Raw genomic sequence first — 25,407 nt, 5'->3', positions numbered from 1 at the left:
TCTTTTCCTGGCACGTCGTTAGCACCACTTATCGCCGGCCAGCTCGAGCCTACCCCTAGCCTAGACTTATCTCTTTCTCTTACCCCCTTCACCTGAAAAACCACCGGCACGACCAACGACAGAAACCGTTGGATAGCCCCTGTATCCGACCGACGTGACGTAGTCGACGACCTCGTAGCGGTTAATCTCAGCGAATACGAGGCTGAAGTATAAGTTTTTCGAATAATTTTGGATTCGTAGTCGCCAGTTGAACGTGGTGTAAATTTTTCTGATTTTTTTCTATCGTCAAACGGGCGTTGTAAGAATTTCTGTTTTCACCGGATAATTACAAGAGAAGGAGAGGAGAGGAGAAGGAAGGAAAGAGAGATGGAAAAAAAAAAAAAAAAAACAACTCCTCCGGTGACTGCAGAGATTCATTTTCCAATTTCCCAACCTCGGGAGGATAAGAATCTGTAGGTCGGAATTCCAGGGGGTAAAGTAACTCCATGAGAGTCTGCAGGGGGTATCACTTTCGGGTTTTCGAGTAAAAGTAGGTACGTTAAGATCGTTGGTATTAGCTGTGCGCCAGGAGGGTATTATTAAGTCGACGACGACGACAACGACGACGCATTCCATTAGTTGAAGTAGTAGAATTCCAAAGTGGGATCTTTATACACCCTGCAGCACTCGCTTCCATACGCTACCATCCGACGCGACGCGACGCTCCGCTTCGTATTTTTTACTATAGGTATACGTGAAACAAAACGCACACCAACAGACGCGTACAACCTTAACGCAAAAGCACCACCTGTTATTAAATTCCCCTTCTACGAAATAACAAACTGATATCAAATTATTGTTATTTTCTTCAACCACCTCTGTGTATACACCCGAAACAAATTTAACGAAAGAATTTGAATATCGTAAATAAATAACCAACCATATAGAACGTGAACGATCGTAATTAAGCTCTCCGCTTGCATCGAACATCGTCTATCAAAGGGATCGTAAACCGATACGATAGAAATTATAGTCGGAGAATTTCTATATTAAACATGAAAATGGATTTTTTTTTTTTTTTTTCAATTATTTTCCTCTCTCATCTGGTCTTCATTTTTCACTAATTTTTTTTTTTTTCTCTTATATTCCGGCCGGGTATGATTGCGTTGATTCTTTTTTCATTTTCGATTTTTGTTCTACATTTACCGTACGATCGATAACAAAAAAAAAAAAAATAAAAAACCGTGTCACCGTATATACTTGATGATAAAAATAATAATGTTTTGTACCCTGCAGTATAAAATACTTGTATAAGCAGCGGCAGCAACAGCAGCAGAAGAAAAAAGAAAAAGGGAAAAATAAAAGAAGAAAAAGAAGAAGAAGAAGCGTCGTAAGACCTTTTAGCTTATCTCGCAGTTAATTGTAACGACGTAACCATTTTTCTTAATAACATCCTCGAAAGTGCGGTGCTATCTTAGACGCGAGATTTTAACGCTGGGTCGGAAAGGGGAGAAGACGCGCGCGTTGGTAGGTACATCATTTTCTGGAAGACTTGATGGCCCAAGATACCAAGACAAGGGGAGAAATTCAGGCTCAGCTTCTCGAGCTACTGCTGTTGCTGTTGCCGCTGCTACTACCGCTACAACTACTTCTACTACTTTTACCACTAGCTATGTGAGTATTTTTTTATTCATTCTTTTTTTTCTCAAGCGACCCCCCAAGGAGGTGGGAAAACTTTTTCGAATATATATATGTATATTTCACTATGCATAACAATCTCGTAGTCTTTCTTGATTCATGCGAGAAAGACGAAAAATGAATCAACGAAAACTCGAGTGAAAACAAAAATGTATTAAAAAAAAAAAAAAGAAAAAACTAAATCAAACCAGTCCACCTGCAACTGCAGGACACCTGCTATCCCCGTGTGAAACCCTTTAATAATTTGGTAGGACTTTTTACATTGGCTATCCGCGGTGATTCCTGTCCAAGGAATTTGATTAATTTTTATTTTCATTTCTTTTTTTTCTTCATTTTCTTGCGTTCAAAGAAAATACGATCTGATCGATTGTACAATTTTGGCATAATAAATTTTTTATGGGGTAAGAAGAAAAAAGAAAAGAAAAGATGAGGAAAAGAAACGTAATTCACATACCTACAAGTGTGATAATTAGCTGGCGATCATTATTCTGTAATATTTGAATCTATAATTAATGTAAAAATATCGACATCAGCATCGTCACTGTCACAGTCGTCATAATTATTTTTTTTATGAAAAAAAAAAGAAAAGAAAAAAAAAGTAGCAGAAAAGCAAAGTTGAAGAACATTACATATAATTATGATAACAACATATATTTTTATATCTACTCTCGAACACAAAATTAATTATATTTTTAGTAACAGGTTTTATTTTTACTATTAAATAATGATAATCATTATCTTTTAAATATAAGTGTGTGTGCGTGTGTATGTGCGCGCGCGATCTCTTGTCCTACGAGTTCGTAATCGATGACAGAAAAAGAAAAGAAGATGAAATCACAAAAGTTACGAGACAAAAAGTGAAAAAAACGATATTCACCACGAGGTCCTGAATCCGATTAATGACACGATCTAGTTTAAGAGAGAAAAAAAAAGGAGAAAAGGTGAAATTAATTTATCTATTTCAATCGATGAATGTTGCCCTTGAATTGCCTATTGTACACCCCAAGTTCCGTGTAGCTTAACTCGCATTAAGGGGCTGTGTTATTTTTGCCCTTAGATGGGCCGGCCATTGTCCGGGTTAACCTGTTTGTACGAAGCATTGCAACAATTAGTGACATCAAGATGGTAAGTACAGCAGAAATTATCATCGGAAACGTCTGCGGGGTTTTCGCTTTTCGCCTATAAAAAAAAAAAAATTAAAAAAAAAAAAACATGATATTCACATAGGTGCAAATGTAGGTAGAGTTATATGAGTTCGTAGCATTGTATACCTTGTTACATGCATATAATATCATATGATTTCACCCCTATACTACCACCATATCGATATAATTTCGAGCGCAAGATAAATCTACTGCATATCACATATTTCGTATGCATATGAATACCCATCCCGTATTATGATAATAAAATGCATAACAAAATGAGAAAAATAGTACACAGGCAACATGTACATGTTCATGACGGCATATAAAAATTGAATGCATCGGATATTATAGGCCGAATTATGCGGAGAATACAAATTGACCGTGCAACACAAAAACTTTCAACCCTTTCCCCATGTTCTTTTGATTTTTATTTTTTTGAGCTTGCGCCACCAGGCATTGAATTTTCAATACATTTATCGATTGATCAATCTGTGCGCCTGCTGCAAGCTTTGGCGATTAGTTGTGTGTTTAATAAATTATCTCATTGATCGGTCGGTAATTTTATATGGATTCCTGAGTTGATTATATGTGAGATTACTCTTGAAGAACCAAAAAAAAAATTTGATTTTTGAGCAGAAAATAAATCAGTGTTTTGATAAGGTTTGATATGTTTTTCTGACGTATTTTGACCTCAGGAATCCGAATCTGGAAGAAAAATTCATTTATCTCTAAAATTGGCCGAGTTATCGCCAATTTTCATCTTTTTGGGGTCAAAAATAAAAAATTTATTTCATAGTCTATCTTAATGTAATGCGAGCTCAGAAATCCGAATCTGGAAGAAAAAATGATCTATCTTCAAAAATGACCGAATTATCGCCGAATTATCGCATTTTTTGGCATAAATTTGAGGATATCTCGAAGGGAAAAAATCGTAGCTCAATTTGGACGACGGATTCGTGTTCCTGAGGTCAAAATACATAAGAAAAGTGCCACACGATCAATTTTAAAAAATAAAAAATTTTGGTCAAAATTTGAGATTTTTCCAAGGGGTACCCCTTACGATTTTTTCAAATTTTGACCAAAATTTTTTATTTCTTAAAATTGATCGTATGGCACTTTTCTTATGTATTTTGACCTCAGAAACACGAATCCGTCGTCCAAATTGAGCTACGATTCTTTCCCTTCGAGATATCCTTAAATTTATGCCAAAAAATGCGATAATTCGGCGATAATTCGGTCATTTTTGAAGATAGATCAATTTTTTTTCCAGATTCGGATTTCTGAGCCCGAATTACATTAAGATAGACTATAAAATAAATTTTTTATTTTTGACCCCGAAAAGATGAAAATTGGCGATAACTTGGTCAATTTCAGAGATAGATCAATTTTTCTTCCAGATTCGGATTCCTGAGGTCAAAATATGTCAGAAAAGTGTAATACAATCAATTTTTGAACTACTTTACTTTAGGCCCAAAAATCGATTTTTTTCTTGGCTTTTCAAGGGTGATTTCACGTATAATCAGCCCAGGAATCCAAATCTGAAAGCCAAAATCATCTACTCACGCAATTGATCGAGTAATCATCAATTATTCGCTGTTGGGAGCAGAAAAATTGAGACATGATGGGTCGAAACATTCGAATTTCTCAATTCACCAGTAAACCCGAGCTTTGCTGGAGTCAGGTAGCCACGGGCGCGCGGTTTGTTGTGGGGCGTGACCTCTGCCCAGTCCCGAAGGTGACGTCTCACAACAAAACGCTACGCTGCTGGCTACGCTGACTCCAGCAAAGCTCGGGTTTACTGGTGAATTGAGAAATTCGAATGTTTCGACCCATCATGTCTTAATTTTTCTGCTTCTAACAGCGACAATTTTTCTGCTGGAAGTACCCCACTTGATAAATTATTTATTCAAAAAACGAGCAGGCTACCTCCAAATATCGAGTACAAAATTTTTTCTACATTTGAAAAATTTCCCTTCTTCATAAGGTATAAATTCTGTTCCCATGCTAAGAAAATAAAAAAAAAAAATTTTCTTCAACCCACCCTAATATACATGCAGTATAATAATTTCATATCCTTATACACACACATATAATAGTAATCCACATACAATACATAATATATAGAGTTTAGATATAGCGCGGCATGTGGCAGACCACCATACACCCCCTACATACCTATACCTATCCAGAGCTTGCACTTTCTCAGCGCCATGTTGTTGTTAATATTATTATTACTGTTATGATAGTTTCATTCGAAATTTACACCCCAGTATAGATACCGAGGCTGTCCACGTCAATTTGGCTCGCAAATTTCAGATTCGATTCGTGATTTTTTGAGTTGGATTTTACGAAATAACTCAATTTCGGAAATAAAATAATAATCCCACCTCGAAAAAAGGTGGTAGGGAAAAACGAACCTGAAAAAAACATTTCAAAAGTATTTTTATCAGAACTCGAACAATTATACGGCAAAAATTCACGGATCAAATCGGGGAGAGTGAAGCCTGAGGGGTGAATTGAATCAAAGTAGACAGCCCCATACATATTTTTATAAAAAAAAATTATAACAATTCAACTGATAATATTTCGTTGATTTTCTTTTGTAGTTCCCCCCCCCCCCCCCCCCCCCCCCCCGACACTCTCGAGACCCCGTTCGATCCGTCAAACGTGCGGAATTTTTTGCAACTTTTTTTCGCACCTGTCCGATATATTTTTGAAAAAAAAATAATCATCGCACGTTTCAAAGCTCGACTGCGTTTGATGATACGAATATTCGGTTATATTTTTTTCTAACGAAGATAGAAAATAAATGAATCGACTTTTGAATCGTATATCATGGGAATTAAAGGCCTCGTAATCAACATCAAAAAATAAATGATATAAATAAACATTACATACCTGCTGGGGGTGATTTTTTGTCTTTCTAAATAATAATTGCGAAATTTTATCATCAACAATAATAAAAATGGCAATCACGTTGGTAATAACGAACGGGTGCTGGCAAGAAAGACTGCAATGATTGCAAGCCAATAATAATGATAGTGATAAAAATAATAACGAAAAATTGAATAAATGGAACATGCGAATAAAAAGTGAGAGGCTGCGAAGTTCGCGTCAAATATTGGCTCGATTGGCTATACCCTCATTGACGCGTGAATTAATTGGCTCAGAAAAGGTCATGCAGGTATACATAGAGGGTTTGTCCCGGGCGACAGATGTGCCCAGTAAAGTGTAAGGGCCGGAGACAGGATTAACCTTTCTGCAAACATCAAGGATCAAACCACCACCCTCGAACAACTGTGCTGAAAATATTCGTGCACCGGCGCCCTATAAGCGACCCGTTCACGCGTTCGAGTTTTATTTATTTTTTTTTTTAAATTCGATCACGCTATTTTTACCCCGTCAATTTATCGTGCGGAAATCCATGTAGGAAAATTATAAAGTTATCGATGCAGAGTGGAAAAAAAAGAACGCTGAAAATAAATTTAATAATCACAATCAAAAGTTCGAATTTAACGTGGGTGAATATTAAAAAGGTTTCGAATGGGGTGACGAATTATTTATAGTGTAACGAAGAATGAAAAAAAAAGTTGGAGATTAAAAAGTTTAGTGTTTTTTTGGCATCCCTGCGGAAACGGAGACGACGCATCGAAGAAATTAATGAATAAAATCAAAGAAAATGGAAACTGATTATGCGTGACCAGCGTCTTGTCCTGGTTCATGTAGGGCGGCATACCACCCAAACACTCTGTATGGTTCAGGACGATACGTTCGTCTCGTTTTGACAACGAAATCTTTCGAGGATATAATTGAATCGAAACGATCAAGGGCGGTGGAATGAAATAAAATAAAATTATCCAGACCCTCGCGACGTTGAAAATTTCCAGCCTTGGATATGGGCGCACAACAATTGTTGCCCAAACTGCGAAGGAACCGAATAAAAACAATTTATAGAAGCAAAAAGAAAAATTCACGAATGAGATCAAGCAAAATTAAAGATGGGATGGGAAGAAGAAGAGGAAGCAAAAAAGGATAGAATATCGCCCTCTTTGCAACAACTGCCAGAGATAACGCGATACTGTGCGATGACAAAGGAAACAAGTTGTAATACACACGAACGATAAACCAGACTTACAACCCGCGCCTCAGCTGCGGGACGGTAAAATGAGGACGAGAATAATTAAATCCAATGAAATATAAATAATTAATTAATTAATCGTGAATGGCGAATTATCAAAACGAGAAAAAAAGAACTCTTGCAATGAAAACTTGAAAGTAAATAGAATGTAACACAGAAACTCTATTCTCCAGATTTTTTTCAAACAGTTTTCGAAATACCTTCCTTAGCATGAACTTTTATTCATGAAAATTTTCAATGAAAATTACTCGAATGAAAACGAACGAAAAAAACCATACAAATGACGCTTCGAATTTTTTTCTTCTTTTTGCTCAAATCTTTTTTACAGGTGCAGTTTATTTTTCGAAATGCATAGGTACAAATATATCATTATTTTTGAAAAATGGTTCAACTATATCACAATATAACATCATATTGTATGTTATACCCGCAAAAGTTAAACGAAATTTTTGACAACGATTTGAAAACGAAAAATTATTTGAAAGGCGAACTTGTAGAAAAAAAATCAAATATCGATCGCAAATGAAAGCTGGGGAAAAGGGGCTTTAATGGCAAACGTGTATAGGTAATTATAACAATTACACGTAGTGGCAAACGTATCCATGTGCGTCTGTTTGCTGTCATGGTGACAGAAAAAGCAAAACAAACAATATCATGTATTACAATATATACCAGGTGTGATTTGAAATTTAACGACTATAATGTTGCAGTAGTTTACGAGCGTTGACATGAAAAAAAAAAAGAAAGAAAAAAAGGTCAGTGTAATAAATGCCTGTAAAATATATTTATATATATATATGGCTAGGATAATTTATCAAACCATTTTCTACAATATAACGAACACAGACATACGTAGACACGTGAAAACGTGGAATTGTAAAATTAATAAGTCCTACTCATGTATGTACCATCTAGAATAGAAAAGATAATAAAAGAAATTAAGTAACAAAAAATAAAATGGAGAACGGGACAAGGTAGGAGAAAAACGGGAGGTTCGCGTGTTCGTACGTATAAAAATGTACCTGCCTATTTAATCGTCGTTTAGCAATCTGTAGCGAGTAACAAAGGAAAATGGAAAAAAAAAAGTAATGCTCGATTGTGTTGGAACACGTATACATGATTTTTAAGACGGAATGTACGTGGGATTTGCGTGCTCACATGTATGTTTGTGTGTGCTTGTTTCTGCAAATTTATAGAAATAAGGGTATCGTCGTAGCTCTGGAATATTAAAGTGAAAATTACTGTACCTATAGAGAAGTATGATGATATTTTCTATGTTCATAATTTATATCTGCGTTCAACGAATACCTGCAGTTCGAAGGGACGATTCAATTTCGACTGAAAAGGAAACTGAACACAACTGCACGCGATGTATGATAAAAATTGAAAAAACAAACCGAGGGAAACACAAATCAAAGAATTTCAATGCAGCACTGAATTACCTATTCCCTGTGGAATAGCTGACAGTGTGCGGGTACATGTAACGCATACGAAATACTTCCAATACCGAAAAAAGTCAAATTTTTATTGTGTGCAGTCAAATTCAGATATTTTTCAAATGATCTCAAAACTGAAAAGAAGAAAAAAAGTAGCGAATTAGAGTCCATCCATTTTTTTGCCCGTGAATCCGGAAATTGGGGTGGGCTAAAAGTTTAAAGATAAAAACGAAAAGTTGTACATACACATAAAACCCTTTTCGGTATACGCGATCGTATTTATTAAGACGACTGCTCGCCTGAAAAGCTCGAAATTTACGCGAAGCTTTTAGCGGAAAGAAACCCTTAAAAGAAAACAGGAGAAAAAACCTGCGATTTATTTGTTAGAACTTTATTCGTGTACGTTCAATTTTACTTTCGGATTTCTATTATTCTTTGTGCTATCTGTATACTGACATGCAAGATTCTCTGCACATCACACATAATTTTGAAAACTATACATAATTATGATTCTATTCAGGGATTTTATGCTTTCAGAAGAACAAAATATAAAAAATTACACAATTATAATTTCTAAAAAGCTAAGAGAAATGAAAAGAAAAAATATCAGATAAATAAATAAAAATAAAAAATGACGCCTGACAGTTAAGACGATTGCTGGTGACTGTGGTGATGATAGTTTTCATCACGTGGGGTGGAGTAATAATTATTGTAACGAATATAAGAAAGAGAAAAAAAGAAAAAAACTGAATCAAAGGATAGACCAATAAGTATTATGTAAAATTAGTTAAATAACGAATCAGGGAACGGTAAATCGTGGAAAGCATTGGCACTTTTATGCCAGCTGATTACGAATAATTTAATTTACATTAGTCAATTAAGATGATCGACTACTCGAGATCGGGCTATGACTCGCACGATGTATACTATGATAGGTTCGAATTCTGCGATGCCTCAGAGACTGAAGCCGGGGGAAAGTTTTGAGGAAAGCTGAAAAAACTCAAAAAGAAAAAAAGCGTTCTTCGGATTAATCAAATTTTCAACAACCAACCTACTGCTCGTATTTCGTAACCGATATCTCCGTTAAGTGTTTTATTAATGGATGTGTTCTGTTTGCTATGTTAGATGGGCCCGCGGTTGTCCACGTCAACATATTTGTTCGAAGTATCTCAAAAATAGATGACGTTACCATGGTAAGTGTTAACGCCCCGAACAACAAATTTTGGGTGTTTCGTAATTTATTTACTAAAATCGAGAACTTTTTTTTTTTGTTCTACAACAAGAAAAGAAAAAAAAAAAAACTTCCTCGATTATTTTTCAATCTTCTATCGTTATATTCTTATTTTTTTACTTTCTTTCATGATTATTGTTGTTATACTTATATGTAATATACATTCGTTTTCGTAATTATTATAATTATTATTATCATAGATAAACACAAAAGTACTCTGGGAATTTCTATAAATAATTAAGTATAGTATGTATGTGTATATTATATATTGTATAATAATTCATTCATTCGTTCATTAAACTTTTTCCTTTTTTTATTCGATCGAGCTGGTCCATCTATGTCTTGTAAAGAAGAAAGAAAAATCTTTTTGAGCTTTTTTTTATTTTTTTCTGTTCGTTTAGTTAGTTCGTTCAATTATTTATTTATTACATATGCATTTAGGCAGTATTACACCTGCAGGTTTTCTCTAATTCAAATTATATATATATAAATATATATAATATATATTATACTATATATTCTGTGTCTTCGTTGAAATCATCAAACAGCATGACGCGCGAAAATTTTAATTAACAGTTGTCAGAAGAAAAAGTAACAAAAAAAACGAAAAAAACGAAAGAATGTTGAAGATAAAAATTTTTGTCGTACATGATACGACTGACATAAACGCGACATGCTGTAGGTAGATTGCTAGAAATTAGTGTCGCGCATCCGCTGTTGTGTATAGTAGAAAGAAAGAAAAAAAATCCAGCTGTCATAAAATTTCCTAAAAAAATTGAATTGAAAATAATTCTTGCACTATTGTCATACGAGCTGGCTCTCGTTACATACACAATCCACATCATATACTCGTATATTTTATACATGAAAAATTACACAACACGTCTAGGGGGGGACTCGTATGAAACATTGAAAAATTGATTTGCGGTTCACAAAACGACCAGAGCAGTTCGAACCAAAAATGGCATCCCATAATTTTTCAGATCACAGCAGAACGCGGATAGAAAAAAAATCGTTCAGACTTTTGGGATAAAATTTAACGCGCGGGGAACCTTTCGTAGCGAAATTTTGAAATATGACTGCGAAAGCTTTTCAGCGCTATCGCAGAAGCTTGACCTTTTTTATGCGATTCAAAAATTCTAGGATGCTTTTTTGATCGCTTGACTTCTTCCAGTCGTTTTGAAAGCCGAAATTCGATTCCAGGTGGAATGAGAGATTCGATCACGCATAGTTAGGTGCGATGATAACCGGCAACTTTATATTTACCGTAACAAATATGATCAATATTTGCCCAGGGAAAATTCATAGATTTATCTACATACCATGTTGCCGCACGCGATTTTAAAATATTTGCTACGATTATCGAGGGAGTGGTTGGGAATATTCGTATCTGGTCAATTATGAGTGAAGAAAAATATTCCGAATATAAAATCGAATACAATGAAACATTACTGCAGAATCGAGAGTGAATGGGGTGTGCGCGTATCTGCGATGTGTGTAAATAGGCATGATTAGGAAATGTAGGTTCAATTTTTATTCTTTTACACATGCATAAAATAGAAACAGGTCTATCATGCGAGTAGTCGAGTTTGGATGATGAAAACTATTTAGAGAATAAGTCGATTAATTTGATTATATATTTTCATCGAACAATTTTCAAGGATACAACGCAAGCCGATGTAGAGCCTGATTCGCATAGAGCCGAACAAACTATATCCGAACGATCGCGATGTACTCCTTATGGATCAAATTTAATTAATATATATATCCGGAAAGGATGATTTATTCGAGGGATCATTATTGAGCCGTAGATACTGCGGCACAGATACCGATCGGACAAATCCGCTGCATAAGTTCCAAGTATGATATACATAGATATACATTTATTATATCCCATATAAATATTTATATGTAGAATCGCATACTGCAGCACATATATTTATATATATATACATGTGTATATATATGTATAACAAAATGTCTACATGTATTACGTATAACTTGTGCAGTAATTCAGGTTAACCGCAGCTGTGATTTGTGTATGCAAATATGAGATAACATACATTTGTCATACCCGCTATGTCGTTACGCGAAACAATACCTACGCAAATAAACGACGTATACCCGATCCCCGAAGCAAATAATCCACGTCATTTGATCGGTTTACAAATTATTTATCAATTTTTGCTTTCCCCCCCCCCCCCCCCCCCTCCCCCTTCAGAGTATGAATTCAGAGTTTTGAACAAGTCAAGGCAAAAAAGTAACGCGTGATTTTATTTCCCCCTCCGTGGATCAATCGAGGGTTGATTTTTTCCGTATAAAATAATTTGATCCTTTTTTTGGTTACCTCGATTATCGAATAAACGGATGTAAATTTTTTGAAATTGTTATTCTCGCATCGTTCAGTTCGTTCGTTTCGAAAGCGATGAGATAAACGCGGGAAATTCATGCAAACGAAATAGAACGTAAAATAAAAAAAGAACCTATATAAGTTAGCAGAGGGAAAAAAACGGATAAATAGAATCAAGTTCCGTTTCTCCCTGTACCATATGGGTTAAGTAAATCGTGCCGGTGTCAAATCCATCGGAAATATAGACGAAATCGACGTGTAAAAACCATGTGCTAAGGGCGAGACGTATAAAAATGACAGAGGTCAGCAGCTGTGTCAACCCCGCAGAAAAGCAAAAAAAGTGAAGAAAAAAAAAAAAACGCAGAAGAAGCTCGTTACTACCCTCCCCCCATATAATTCTCGTTGCCCATGACTCTCGAGCAACAACAACAACAACAACAGCAACCACCGCCACGCGCGTCGGTGACAACGTCCTTTTTTCTTTCGTTTTTTATCATCTTTTTCTTTATTATATTTATTATCGCGCGCAGAGACCAACGACGTCATCAAAACCCCATGTTTCCCACCCCGATTCACCAACACCCCTCGTGAATGAGGCTTAACAAAACGCCTTCGACCCACCCCCGACCTTCTAACCGTGTGACCGGACGATATAAACGAAAATGTATTACCCCAAGGAACAAAAGGATCCGCGCATCCTACTCCCCTATCATCATCACTCTGGAACTACGTTTGTATAGCCGGTGCAACCCCCGGACGGGAGAGTGAAAACCGCCAAGTCCTGCAAGGATTAAACCGTATTATTAACCCTCAAGTTTCAAGCGCCATGAAGTTATATCTGCGTTAATTTTAATATATAATACAATACACCCTTATGCGCATAATATATATATACATATGTACAATAATCTATACAGACTACTGATCTCTGATGTCAACTGCACCGCCGCCACCAGCAGCCGTTGAACGAAATATTTTACTATTTTCACTTGATAAATTCTAGTTAAATTTTTCTCTAGTTATTTTTTTTCTTTTTTTTTCTTCCGCTTTTCACTTTATTCTTGGTTTTTCTCTTATTCTCGAAAGAGGGAAACTTCATTTAATTCTGACTTTTCATCCATTATGCGTATGTATATAATGGGGAAAAGAGAAAATTAAAAAAATTTCTTGCCATTGTTTAATTCCCTTTCCCGTCCCTTCCAACCCTAATTTTTTTTTTTTTTCTAAATTCCTTGTCTTTTTTTTCTTCTTTCCTTCACCTTTCCAGTTATTATATTATTATATATCCTGCGCGGAATTAATGTATAGATATACATACGGTCAGCTCGGAGGGCGAAGTGATGGGTGAAATTTTCATCCAAAGAAACAAGCTCACGTCGTTGCGGAAGAAAACGCCAGTGGCTCTCGGTATTTTTTAATGAAAAGAATTCACGGCGACGGATACGTGATATTGATGGAGCAGGTTATACCATGACAAATCCCATAAATCGGTGACAGTGTTAGAAACTTAGTACCCCGCTGCAGCAGAGGGTGAATAAAAGTTTTGTACGTTTTGCATTCGAAACGGCGGATATAATGGGGAATTATTTTCTTCGATGAAAATTTCTTTCGTACCTCAGACGATTTAATGAAGATGTGATAGAAAAATTCCCTACAATAAGCAGGAGAAAAAAAAAAAAAAACTGATCGTCATCGTTGTACTGTAATCGTTAGAATAATTATGAATAATTTGACACTTGGGGAGGAGTGAAACGAAAGGAATCGAATTGGTAACGTGAATCCGCGAAGATGAAATAAGAAGCAGAAGGGGGCGGGGTAAGGGGGTGGCACGAAAATTCTTTGAGAAATCCAAAACGGATACTGCTAAAAGGGATGACGACGCGATCGCCTCATTTTGTAAAAGCTGTATTCGAGGGTATAGGTCGTAGGGGACGTTATGTACGTGTATACCTATATACATGTACATATATATTTATATATATATGTGCATTTAACGCAAGTAGAGGAATTCCGTAAGTGTTTAGAGAGTTCGTTTTTTGTCGTAAAGCCTCCTTTCGATCGAATAGCGCGTACGCCGAGTCAAGTTTATAAGGACGAATAAGAGCACGAACTTTACTCTCCTGCAGGGTTTTATGTTACAGTTTTATGTACTTATACGTAAAACCCATACCGCTCGGAAATAATATACATACCTATATCCTGCCACCAAAAAATACCATACCCTTCCTACTTAATTCATACCTTTCGAATTCGACACTTTTGTTTTTCTTTCGATTTTTCGAAATGCAAACGCATCGTCATGTACAGATTTCAACTATCCGATTTCCCTGGCATCCCTTTCACATTTTTCTCTTCTTTCTTCTTTCGTTCCCTCATGAATAAGATAATAATAATCCGTAAAAAACACCCATTCCTGTATACATGATAAATTAATTAATTTTGATTTTTTTTTCTCAAAGAAATCAAAAATGCATGACGTAATTTCAATTATAAAATTACACAGATAGATCATTATTAAAAAAAAAAAAATTGAAAAAAAACTTCTTATCAGGAATAGAAAATGATGAAATATTTTCTTTAATCATCCTCCATATTCTATATTAATTTGTTTTTTAAATATATTAAAAGAATATTCTCTTTTCTTCTGTTCCGACGACCTGCAAACTTATAGATGGCCCCACAATCGCGCGCGTCAACATCTTTCTGCGATCAATCAGCAAAATAAACGATCTTAACATGGTGAGTCTACCAATAAAAAAAACCCCAAAAAAAACCGCAGAGTTAAATTCATTTATTGGTTTATTAATTGAAACAGAAAAATTAGCACAAAAAAAAAAACAACGAAAATTTCCATAAAATCATTTTACAAAAAGCAAAAACTTACACGCTGTCTCATTTCTTGTTACATATTTCTGATTGACTAATTAATATTTCGCATAAATATACTTACTATATATTATATGAATATGATAATAATGATAACCTGCACTTGTGTGATTCGTCTGTACTTCGCTGTACCTATATTATACATATAATTATTTATATATAAATGGCAAGAAAAGAAAACATATACATATGATAACAATAATTTCTGCAGTGCTGTATATGTGACGTGTGCGTGTGTGTGTCGGTGGTAATTATGTGATAATATTATCAATCGCAATCTGATATTTTATTTCTAATAATTTTGATCGATTCGTCATTGATGCCGTTATGAAATTACGTTGTCCAATGTATGTATGATAACGCATCGCAATCATATATATCATCTTTATTTTTCATATATATATATATACACACATCATACCAATGTACACGCATAAAAAGATGCTTTTTTTCTTTCACTATACATAGTTTATATAATATTGTTTGAATCGATGTCATTTTATTGGTGAACCGTGAACAGAAATTGCATTGATGATTTTTTTTACTACTTTTTTTCTTTCTTTGATTTCTTGAATTGCACCTTGCAGTGAATACGTTTTGTGTATGTGTGCTATAAATATATTATATTATGTGATATGCCCTAACTTTAGGGTGTATATTTTTATGGGTTTGAATTTGTCGTCGTTGTGGATATATATGTATATATATATTTATATATGTATTTCTGAAAAAGGAAATTTCATTTGATTAATTTGATTTTTTGAATTTCATATTGTTTTCCCAGAAATGAAGTATCCAATTATTCGATAATATCGCTATCTACACTCTAATTAAAATCGCTATCCATGAATTGTACCCGTATTTTAATATTGGCACATGATATTCATATATATATATATATATATATGTGTGTGTGCGGGACATATTTCCTTTTTATATATACAAATATATACCTTCCGTATGCAAGTTATATATACGTATGTGTATATATATACTATGTGCATGCGCGAATACGCTCAATATTAACTCTCACAGCTGTTACATATATATGTATATATATATCGACTCACTCACTCACTCACTCACTCACTCACTTACTCACTCATTAATTTACTCTCAAATAATTACTCGTTCACTCACGTCAACTGATTCATCATTTAACCATATGTTATACGAGTACCTGCAGCACAATTTGCCACTTGATATTAAACTACGAACTAATCACCTGCACTGACGTATCAAATCATCGAGTGAATTTCTATATCCAGCTGCCGCTGTTGCTGCTGCAACGATGTTACAAGTTATGCGAAAATCATAAATTCGTTTTTTTTTTTTTTTTTGGCAACCGTGATTTTGGGAAATATTTTACCTGCGAATGTAGTGCAGTTCGCTAAAAAATCAATTCCGGGGAACGAAGGAGAATAGAAGAAAAAAAAAAGAGAGACCAGAGCTTGGGCTTGGTCCGGGTCGAACGGGGTGAGAAAATTCGATTTTTACATCCTCTGGAGTTGACGCCCTTCGCACGAAAAGGAAGGGTTCGAAGTTTGAGGAATTAAAGCGGGACCTCCGCGAGAAAGGAGTGCCCCTAAAAAAGTAGAAGCAACGCGATCATGATCTCCGTTTATTATTTTTTTTTTTTTTTTTTTTTACAACACCCTCCCGATTTCCAGCCCTTTATTACGTACATAGAATCATTAGAGAATCACGTTCGTGTCGCGGCAAGGGTTGGAAACTCGTCAAATTTATGCTATGCGATTATAGAAAGCTTCTCGTCTCTCGTTTCTCGTTACTCGTTTCGCGTTTCGCGTTTCTCGTTTCTCGTTTCTCGTTTTTCATCTCTCCGCGCTTTTCCTTTTCTCCTCTACACGTATTTATACGTCGTAGGGTGTGCAAAAAAAGAGGGCAAAGGGGGAGGGAATGAAGTTGGCCAATGCGCAAGACCGTGCAGTGCCAAACAAAGGGATTTAAACGTATAATGAGTTGGAAACTTGTTATCGTCGAGGAGTGATGATGACGGCGTTATAGTATATACATTATACATACCTACTCGTATGTATAGAGTTAAAAAGCTCTGTATATAGAGAAAAATCTAGAAAGAAATATATAATATATACACCCGCTACTATTTACTATAGAGTACAATAGGTGATAAATTTAATATTCAGGACCAAAACCACGTTAATATTATAATTCTCATATTGAAAGTCGATGCGTTCGGGTATATAATGAAAAGTTATATACCTATATACCCATATACGGGTATCCGGAGGACAAAACGTCTGCAGAAAGCAGCGGGCATAATAAAATGAGAATACGGATTTACTTACCGTGCCTACATACCAGAAATATGTATTCATATGCACGTATACGTGCGTACCGAAAAAATGCGTGTACATACATACCGGCTACCTATGCGTATATGCGAGGACCTGACCTGCCTCTATGAAGGATTTGTTTTATTTATTCCCCTTTAAATAATTCCACTTCAGTCCTAATGCCGAAAGGATAATAAATATATTATCAAAGTAAAGCCTGGTATGAATGCAGTGTAATAATGCCCCACGATTATATATTTGAAAATTAGCTCGAAGGATACGCTGTGCGCGAAAAGGATTAGCGTTTCGTATGAAAGCGGAAGAATGATTATGGGGGAAAATAATAACAGTAATAACAATCGTAACACAATTACATGATACGCGTGTGTGCGGTATAAAATGTGCCATGGAAAAGGGTTGGAGAGAAATTGTGAAGGGTTTGAAAAAAATGATAATTGGGACGTGCTATTAACGCGTGCTTAACATTTTTTCGTCCTCTCGTGGCAGCCCCTCTATTGCAACTCTTTGATGCTCACGAAGTTGCTTCTTTCTTTTTTTTCTTTCTTTTTTTCATTTTTTATCATTCGTTTTTTCGTTTTTTTCGTCTTTTTGTTAATTATAAAAACTCGCGTGAATATTTGTACGGTATACACGTGTGTAGTTTCACAGAATACCTTATCACACGTATGGGGGAAGAGAAATTTCTACACGCGTGTAGGCTATAATTATACTACATACCATCACTGTGATCTACATAGTTTTTGTAGGCTTATCAAAGAAAAAAAAAAAAAAAATATCCCAAAATGTAGCGTATGCGTATATTGAGAGGATGAAGTATACAAGTTTGATGTTGCAGGAGAGAAAGATGAGAAGTTTGCAACGGTAACGAACGAAAGAGGGATGAAAATAAAAAAAAAGGCAAAGGAAAAATAGTAACAAAAAAATGAGAAGAAAAGGAGCGGAAAAAGTGATGAGAATACATGACAGATAAAAATCACACCTATACACACACACCGATACACCCATAGAGATACATTGGAAAAAAGAATAGAGATCGATATAACATGCGGCTTGGATTGAGCTATATATCATAGATTACATATATATTTATTTTATACATATATATAATTTTTGCGTGCGTGCAGTATGTGTGTGTTTTTTTGCAGGAATGCGCTGTGCCTGATCTATATTACCTATATATCAATATGACTCATATCTAATTTCTAAAATCGGATTGATTGTGCTGATTGAAAATCATATATCAAGTAAACCTATATATTGTATACACCCGCCTAAATATTTTTCTATTCTTCATATATAATTTATTTATAATTTTTCTGTTCCTCTCGTACTCACCTATGCAGTTAAGAGATGAAATCTCATCTTTATCGATCGAAGCATCCAATGGTATAAATTTTATCGTGTAATTGTCAGTAAATGAGAAAAGAAATGATCCATACGTTACGAATACTAGCCTTTGATTTTTTGAATCGGCAAATTACTCAATCCTTTGCATCAGCAGATCGAACGAAATACGTATACTGGAATACATATTTCTATAAGATATCAATGGATGTTAGAAACGAGCCTCTGAAAGCTATATTATATACACCTATACATATATATATATACCGATCGTTGATGATTAATTGTCAATCAACCTGCGTATGGCTGCTATGGTGTCGATCCTGAGATTAATCTTGTATGCATGATTGGCATCTTACATATTCCATCAACTCTGTTATCCTGTGTACGACCTTTATACATTATATACATATATATACACTACATACGTACGCCCGATCATGTATTTTGACAACTTTCAGCTTGCAGGCCTTATACATGTATGTATATACCTGTATATTTCTATCGGGTAGATCAGATTGGGGTTCGAAACTATATTCAATCGAAAAGCCTCAACTTTACTTCACATCTGATTTCTAATATGTGATAATTATCATCATCTGATATCTTCACATAGTTCAACGATTGATCTCAATAATCGATTAATTATATGATGATATTTTTTTATTTTTATTTTTTTTACCGGCACAATGAACTCAACTCATGGGTATACCTGTACGAAAATCAGATCGACTCTATACTCGCGGCAACATGGCGTCGTTTAAAGTAAAAGAGATTTATACCCCTAATTTTTGTCGTATGTTTAAATACATTATCTACTGTAAGTAGGTATCGATATATTAAGGTGGAAAAATATCGTCTTTATCAGTGAATGATATCCAACGCAATTAAAAAAAATTAATAACTTATACCGTTACAACGTCGTTGAAGTTATTCGTTGTACAGGACAATATGAAACATAATATCGAAATACATTTAATTTTTTTTTTCGAAAAAAGAAAGTAAAGACTAAAGATATTGTGAAATAGTTGAACCAGTATTTTCACATTTATATAAGAACAATCGACAGGGAGAGTAAAATAAAAACCAAATAAAAATAGAAATAGCAATAGTAGAAAGAAAAATATATGCACAGCTCATCAAGAGACGTCGCCATCGCTGCAGTCGGTCAGCAGCACAATGATAAAAAATCGTGAGCCAAAAAAAACCGCATGCGATCCCCAGTTTTTCAGATAATCATTTCTACTTTCTTTTTTTCCTGTTTTCTTTTTTCGTTTTTTTTTTGTATTCAACGTATCTAATGATTGAATATTTTCTTTTGATGAAACTTTAATCACATTACATCATATTATCGTAATCATCATTATATTTATTATCATTATTATTGATGTTAATCATTGTGCTTTTGCATGTTGGTATTTAGTGCGTAGCATATTGTATGTATTACACACTGTAGCGATAATTATGTAATTAGATAGGACATATTTGTTTTTTTTTTTCTTAATTAATTTTTATGTAAAACCAAAAATCTACATAGATATTATTAATCATAAGAGTAATTCCATTGATTTCTACGTATACATATCCTCATTCTAACTTTGGAAACTCATTCAAAATTTGTTCCCCACAAAAAAATACGTGAAATTTCATTTGATCTCATTCGATTCCTCGAATACTCTTGTATCACGAGACTTGAAAAAGTTGTAAGATAATTTCCTTGTGTCAAATGAATTTTTGTATTTTTTCGTTTCACAAACTTCCTGCAGGATTGAAGAAAATCCAAATTGTTTCTACGTTACCCTTTAGTTTTTCGGAAAAAAAGAGAGAAAATACGTCTCCCGGGTACGTGGTTACGAACGGATAAGCCGTTTCCATTATTTTAATGAGCTTCTCTGCATCAGCTAATTAACTTTTAAACAACCTCTCACCCCTTCTGACAAGCTTTCATATTCCCCTTCATCTTTTGGCAAACATTATAATATGTAATATCATAAATATATCATTCCTAAAGCTCGCGCGATGTTTTCAAACATTTTTTTTTTGACACGTTTTATTTTTTCTCACGGATGTAAAGATAACTATTATTCATTCATAATCACGTGGCTGGGACTGTAGTAATCATTAGCTAGGTCAGTTCGAATCCGTGCTTTTGATCTCGTATCATTATCATCACCCCTTCAGCCCTCATTCGATTCTCATCGGTCACGTAAGTACACGATTAGAGAAAAAAAGGCCGTGAGATTTTTGAGCGGATCAAAGATGACGATACTTTGCGAGTTCTCGATGATTTCTAATTCAACAAACGTAAAATTTGACGCGAAATTATCACGGTGAAAAAAAGAAAAAGAAAAAATAAAAAAATGAAAGTTGAATAAAATAAATCTGTCGATGTTTTCGCAAACATCCATCCCGCTGTAACGCGAACTTTGAGATTACAGACTCTTGTTATACGATTGCAAAGTTCTACGCGGGGGGTGGCTGTTGAAGGCTTTTAAACCCCACCCTCCAACAATTCTACTCGCTCAAGGTCTGACGTCAAAATCGAGAATCAGATCGATCATTTTCACCACCCTCTTCCCACCCCCCTCATACTCGCGGGTATAGATCTTATATATATATATATATATATATATATATATATATATATGTATATATATATATATAACCATCTATCTACCTATATATGATAATAATACCGACGGGAATAAATTGATTTCCGTTTGTGTCCGCAGGAATACTCCGTGCAGCTGACTTTTCGAGAACAGTGGCTGGACGAACGACTCCGGTTTGACGACCACGACGGTGCGTATTATGCTCTTAAATTAGTTTCATAATTAACTTTTGCCCAGGTTTCGTGTCGCGCGCACACGGATTAAATTATCCCAACAAACTTTATGTACGTGTTACCTCCGCATACATATGTACATACAGTCAATTACGCTTTCCATTATACATCTGCAAGATCTTCTTCTTCTTCTGCTTCGCATAGTTTCCTTGGAAAAGTTTGTAAAAATAATTGAAGGAAGGGAAAAAATTAATTGAAATTCACACGACCTTACAACTACCGACGATTGTTCTGTAACGTTTTTCGTTTAATATACGTTGTAAATATATTTTTCACTTTCAGGACGGCTGAAATATCTCACGCTTACGGAGGCGAACAGAGTATGGATGCCTGATCTGTTCTTCTCGAATGAAAAGGAAGGACATTTTCATAACATCATTATGCCAAATGTGTATATACGAATTTTTCCCTACGGCTCAGTTCTTTACAGTATAAGGTGAGGTGATAAATAGCAAAGAGATTATAAATAATCACCGTTATTAAGGGTCGATTCTAGACGGTGTTACGTGTACCTGTAATAGGTGCTAATTGCAGCTTATTTTCCCTCGCTTGTTCTCGTGATGCAGGGAATAGAAAAAGCTCAGCTTTATATTTATGACGTGCGACAACGTCGACGTTCTAACGGCCACGGAAATAATCTTCATTAAAAAAGCTTCGTTACCGAACAGTTATTCACTTTCTCTGTTTTTTTTTTTTTTAATTTTCTTTCGCTTCGTTTACTTACAGGATATCTTTGACGCTCTCTTGTCCCATGGATCTCAAACTCTATCCATTGGATCGGCAAATTTGCTCACTTAGGATGGCCAGCTGTGAGTAAAATACGAGGGTCTCGAAACTTCCGATTTATTCTTCAGACTGAAAATTTGGAATTCCATTTTTTTTCAGACGGATGGACAACCGACGATCTAGTATTTTTATGGAAAGATGGCGACCCGGTACAAGTCGTTAAAAATTTACACCTACCTAGGTTTACGTTGGAAAAATTCTTGACGGATTATTGCAACAGTAAAACAAATACCGGTTCGTATATATCGATAGAATTAATTATGGAAGGGAATACGGGCGATATGGTACGATGAAAAGTAAATTGAGTTTTTGGGTTTTCTTCTTCGTCTCACAGGGGAATATAGCTGCTTGAAGGTCGATCTTCTCTTCAAAAGAGAATTCAGTTACTATTTGATACAGATTTACATACCATGCTGCATGTTGGTTATCGTATCTTGGGTGTCTTTTTGGCTCGACCAGAGCGCTGTCCCGGCAAGAGTTTCCCTAGGTAAGTCGACGATCGTATTAAAAAATGAAGATGCTAAGATTTTCGTTCGTCGAACAACTGTGTGATTCTTCTGTATTTTCTTTCTCTTTCTCTCTTTCGTTCAAAAAGGTGTGACGACTCTGCTGACAATGGCGACACAAACTTCAGGAATAAACGCGTCACTACCTCCAGTTTCATACACAAAGGCGATCGACGTTTGGACGGGCGTTTGCCTGACGTTTGTGTTTGGTGCACTTTTAGAATTTGCTCTTGTTAATTACGCTTCACGTAGCGATATGCACCGCGAGAATATGAAGAAAAAATTTCGGGAAATGGAGACCTCGTCCATCGATCCCGGGGCAGAACCCGAACCGGACGGGGCCACGACTTTCGCAATGGTAAGGGGGACGGAAGTGCACGCTGACGATTCGGAATCCCTTTCTCTTCTCCTACGGTCTCGATTGACTTTATGTCGTGTTTTTCAGAAGCCGTTGGTCGGTCACGAAGGTGACTCGATGACACAGTGCGAAGTACACATGAAACAGCGGCCAAAAAACTGCTGCAGGTCGTGGCTGTCCAAGTTCCCAACGCGGTCCAAGCGCATCGACGTCATATCTCGGATCACCTTTCCCCTCGTGTTCGCTCTGTTCAACCTCGCGTATTGGTCAACGTACCTTTTCCGGGAGGAAGCGGAGGGCGAGTAAACGTTGAGGAGGAAATACTCGGATCTAGGGACGTGGCACGCGGCCACCCCCATACCCATAATATTGCCCATCACAACCACCATCAGCATTCGCCATCCTATCACCACCATCATCAGTACAATCAGCAACGGCATTTGCAGCATCGGCATCACCGACACATTCTCCATCATCAGGATCAGCTAAGTTCGCATCAATTGGTTAATTCTATAGTATCGTCTCACCACCACGACGCCGTAGGTTCGTTTCCTTCGTCAGCTATACCCGGTATCGTAGGATCCGTCGATCTTCAACACGGACACTGTCGTTCCCGTAATTCGTCGTCGATGCATCAGACGTCTCCGTCTTTGTCCAGATCGTCGGCTTCGACGCCGTCACCTACGGTGATGTCCTCTCCGTCGCGGCAACACCACAACAATCGTCAACATCATCATCAATTTAATCATCGTTTTTCGCAGCTATCTCTTGGCCAGACTGAAAAATGTTGCTGGGGTTTGATACCACGTAGATGGTTCAAGTGCCGCGCCAAAGGCAGCGCAAGAATCGACGTTTTTGCAAGGGTCGCATTCCCCCTTGTATTCGTACTGTTCAACCTCGCATATTGGTCAATTTATCTGTTCAGAGGTGACGATTCTGCGAAAATGAGGAACTAAAAGATCACGCAGAATCGACCCACGATGATGATGATGATGATAGCGACGACGACGACGACGACGACGACGACGACGACGACGATGTTGAAAGATGATAATTACGCCGATTAAAAATCAGGTGAGAGGTGAACAATTTATCGAATTATCTACGGATTCACACGCATTACCGTTTAACGAAAGCTGGCGATTATTCGAAAAAGAGAACAAAAAACCAAACAAAAATAAATAACAATGGGAGAATATGTTAATAAAATATTAAAACCTCGGGTAATAAAATTGGGTGACCGCACGCCACCGATTGACGTTAGTGTAGTGGGCCCTGTATAGCCACGGCCTGTTAACGACTATATAGAAGTATACATTTAAATAATAATTATATAAATATACATATATTATGTAATCACGATTATATAAGAAGCGTTTTAGTTTGCAGCGTTTTCATCAGAATACCTATATATATTAAAAGAGAAGGAGGAAGAAAAAAGTAAAAAGAAATCGAAAAAAAAAATTAAAAAAAAATTATTAGTCACCGGTGATATGTACCACAAATGCAGGATTTCACATCTTTCACTACGTATCGAATATACAATACATATTCATATTATATATATACATGAATATATGTAACGCACATATATATAAATATATATATATATAACATAAATGAAAAGTACTGCATTCATCATCTGCGGCAGAACGCAAGAACGTCATCACCGTATATTTCTCATCAAATTTTTACAACATTTACCGCAAAAAAAAAATTAAATTATTATATCGAAGTATTAAAATTATATGAATAATATTAATAATATTAATAATATTGATAATAATGATATTAATGATAATGCTAATGCTAATAGTATGATAATAAATGATTATCGAATGATGAGGTGTATATATATACAAAAACAGGATTCCGCGATGTTCTGAAGGAACAAAAATCTTGCGTGGTCCATATCCCACTTTCGTAACCGTATCGACGTTATTTAGAAGAAAAATCGTAAAAAAAAAAAGGAAAAAAACCCAACAAAAAAAGGATAAGCGAGCGATAACCGCGAAGAAGAAATAATAAAGTAGAAATAAAGAAGTAAAAAACGACTCAAAAAAGAAGCAAAGAATAAATATAGAAAAAATAATAAAAATTAATAAATGAATGAATAAATAAATGAAAAAAAGCGCGTTATAGTACGAAAAATTTATACCACCGTTGTAACATACGCAATGAAAAAAACGCGCGCGAAAGACAAGAAAAAAAATGAATAAAAACTGGTGGTATACGAATATTAATTTGTAAGACAAAGAGAAAAACAGAAAAAAAAATTATATATATTATAAAAAGAAGAAAAAAAATAACAATAAGAACAACACCTACGTCTGTTAGACATCGTGAATTGTCTACGGTCGTAAATA

General features: G+C 35.5%; 1 protein-coding gene across 12 annotated transcripts in view; it reads left to right on the top strand.

Moving 5' to 3' along the window:
* LOC105690746 (glutamate-gated chloride channel) overlaps positions 1–25,067 on the top strand; it is an 84,172-nt gene extending 59,105 nt beyond the window's left edge. For 3 of the 12 annotated variants that reach the window (XM_048658637.1, XM_025746115.2, XM_025746116.2), the window contains 7 exons: positions 2,735–2,802; positions 21,279–21,348; positions 21,674–21,827; positions 22,118–22,200; positions 22,277–22,411; positions 22,512–22,664; positions 22,773–25,067. In XM_048658637.1, the coding sequence (XP_048514594.1) occupies positions 2,735–2,802; positions 21,279–21,348; positions 21,674–21,827; positions 22,118–22,200; positions 22,277–22,411; positions 22,512–22,664; positions 22,773–23,347 (1,238 nt within the window). In that variant the 3' untranslated portion in view covers positions 23,348–25,067. Of the gene's footprint in view, positions 1–1,304; positions 1,654–2,734; positions 2,803–9,524; positions 9,593–14,651; positions 14,720–21,278; positions 21,349–21,673; positions 21,828–22,117; positions 22,201–22,276; positions 22,412–22,511; positions 22,665–22,772 lie in introns of those variants that run through there. The other 9 variants (XM_048658639.1, XM_048658640.1, XM_012408820.4 and 6 more) reach the window with 9 other exon arrangements.
* The last annotated feature ends 340 nt before the right edge of the window (positions 25,068–25,407 follow it).

Source organism: Athalia rosae, chromosome 7, assembly GCF_917208135.1.
Source record: "Athalia rosae chromosome 7, iyAthRosa1.1, whole genome shotgun sequence".
Classification (NCBI taxonomy): Eukaryota; Metazoa; Arthropoda; class Insecta; order Hymenoptera; family Athaliidae; genus Athalia; species Athalia rosae.
Note: the sequence above shows the minus strand (reverse complement) of the source record. Positions and strands in the feature narration are given on the sequence as shown.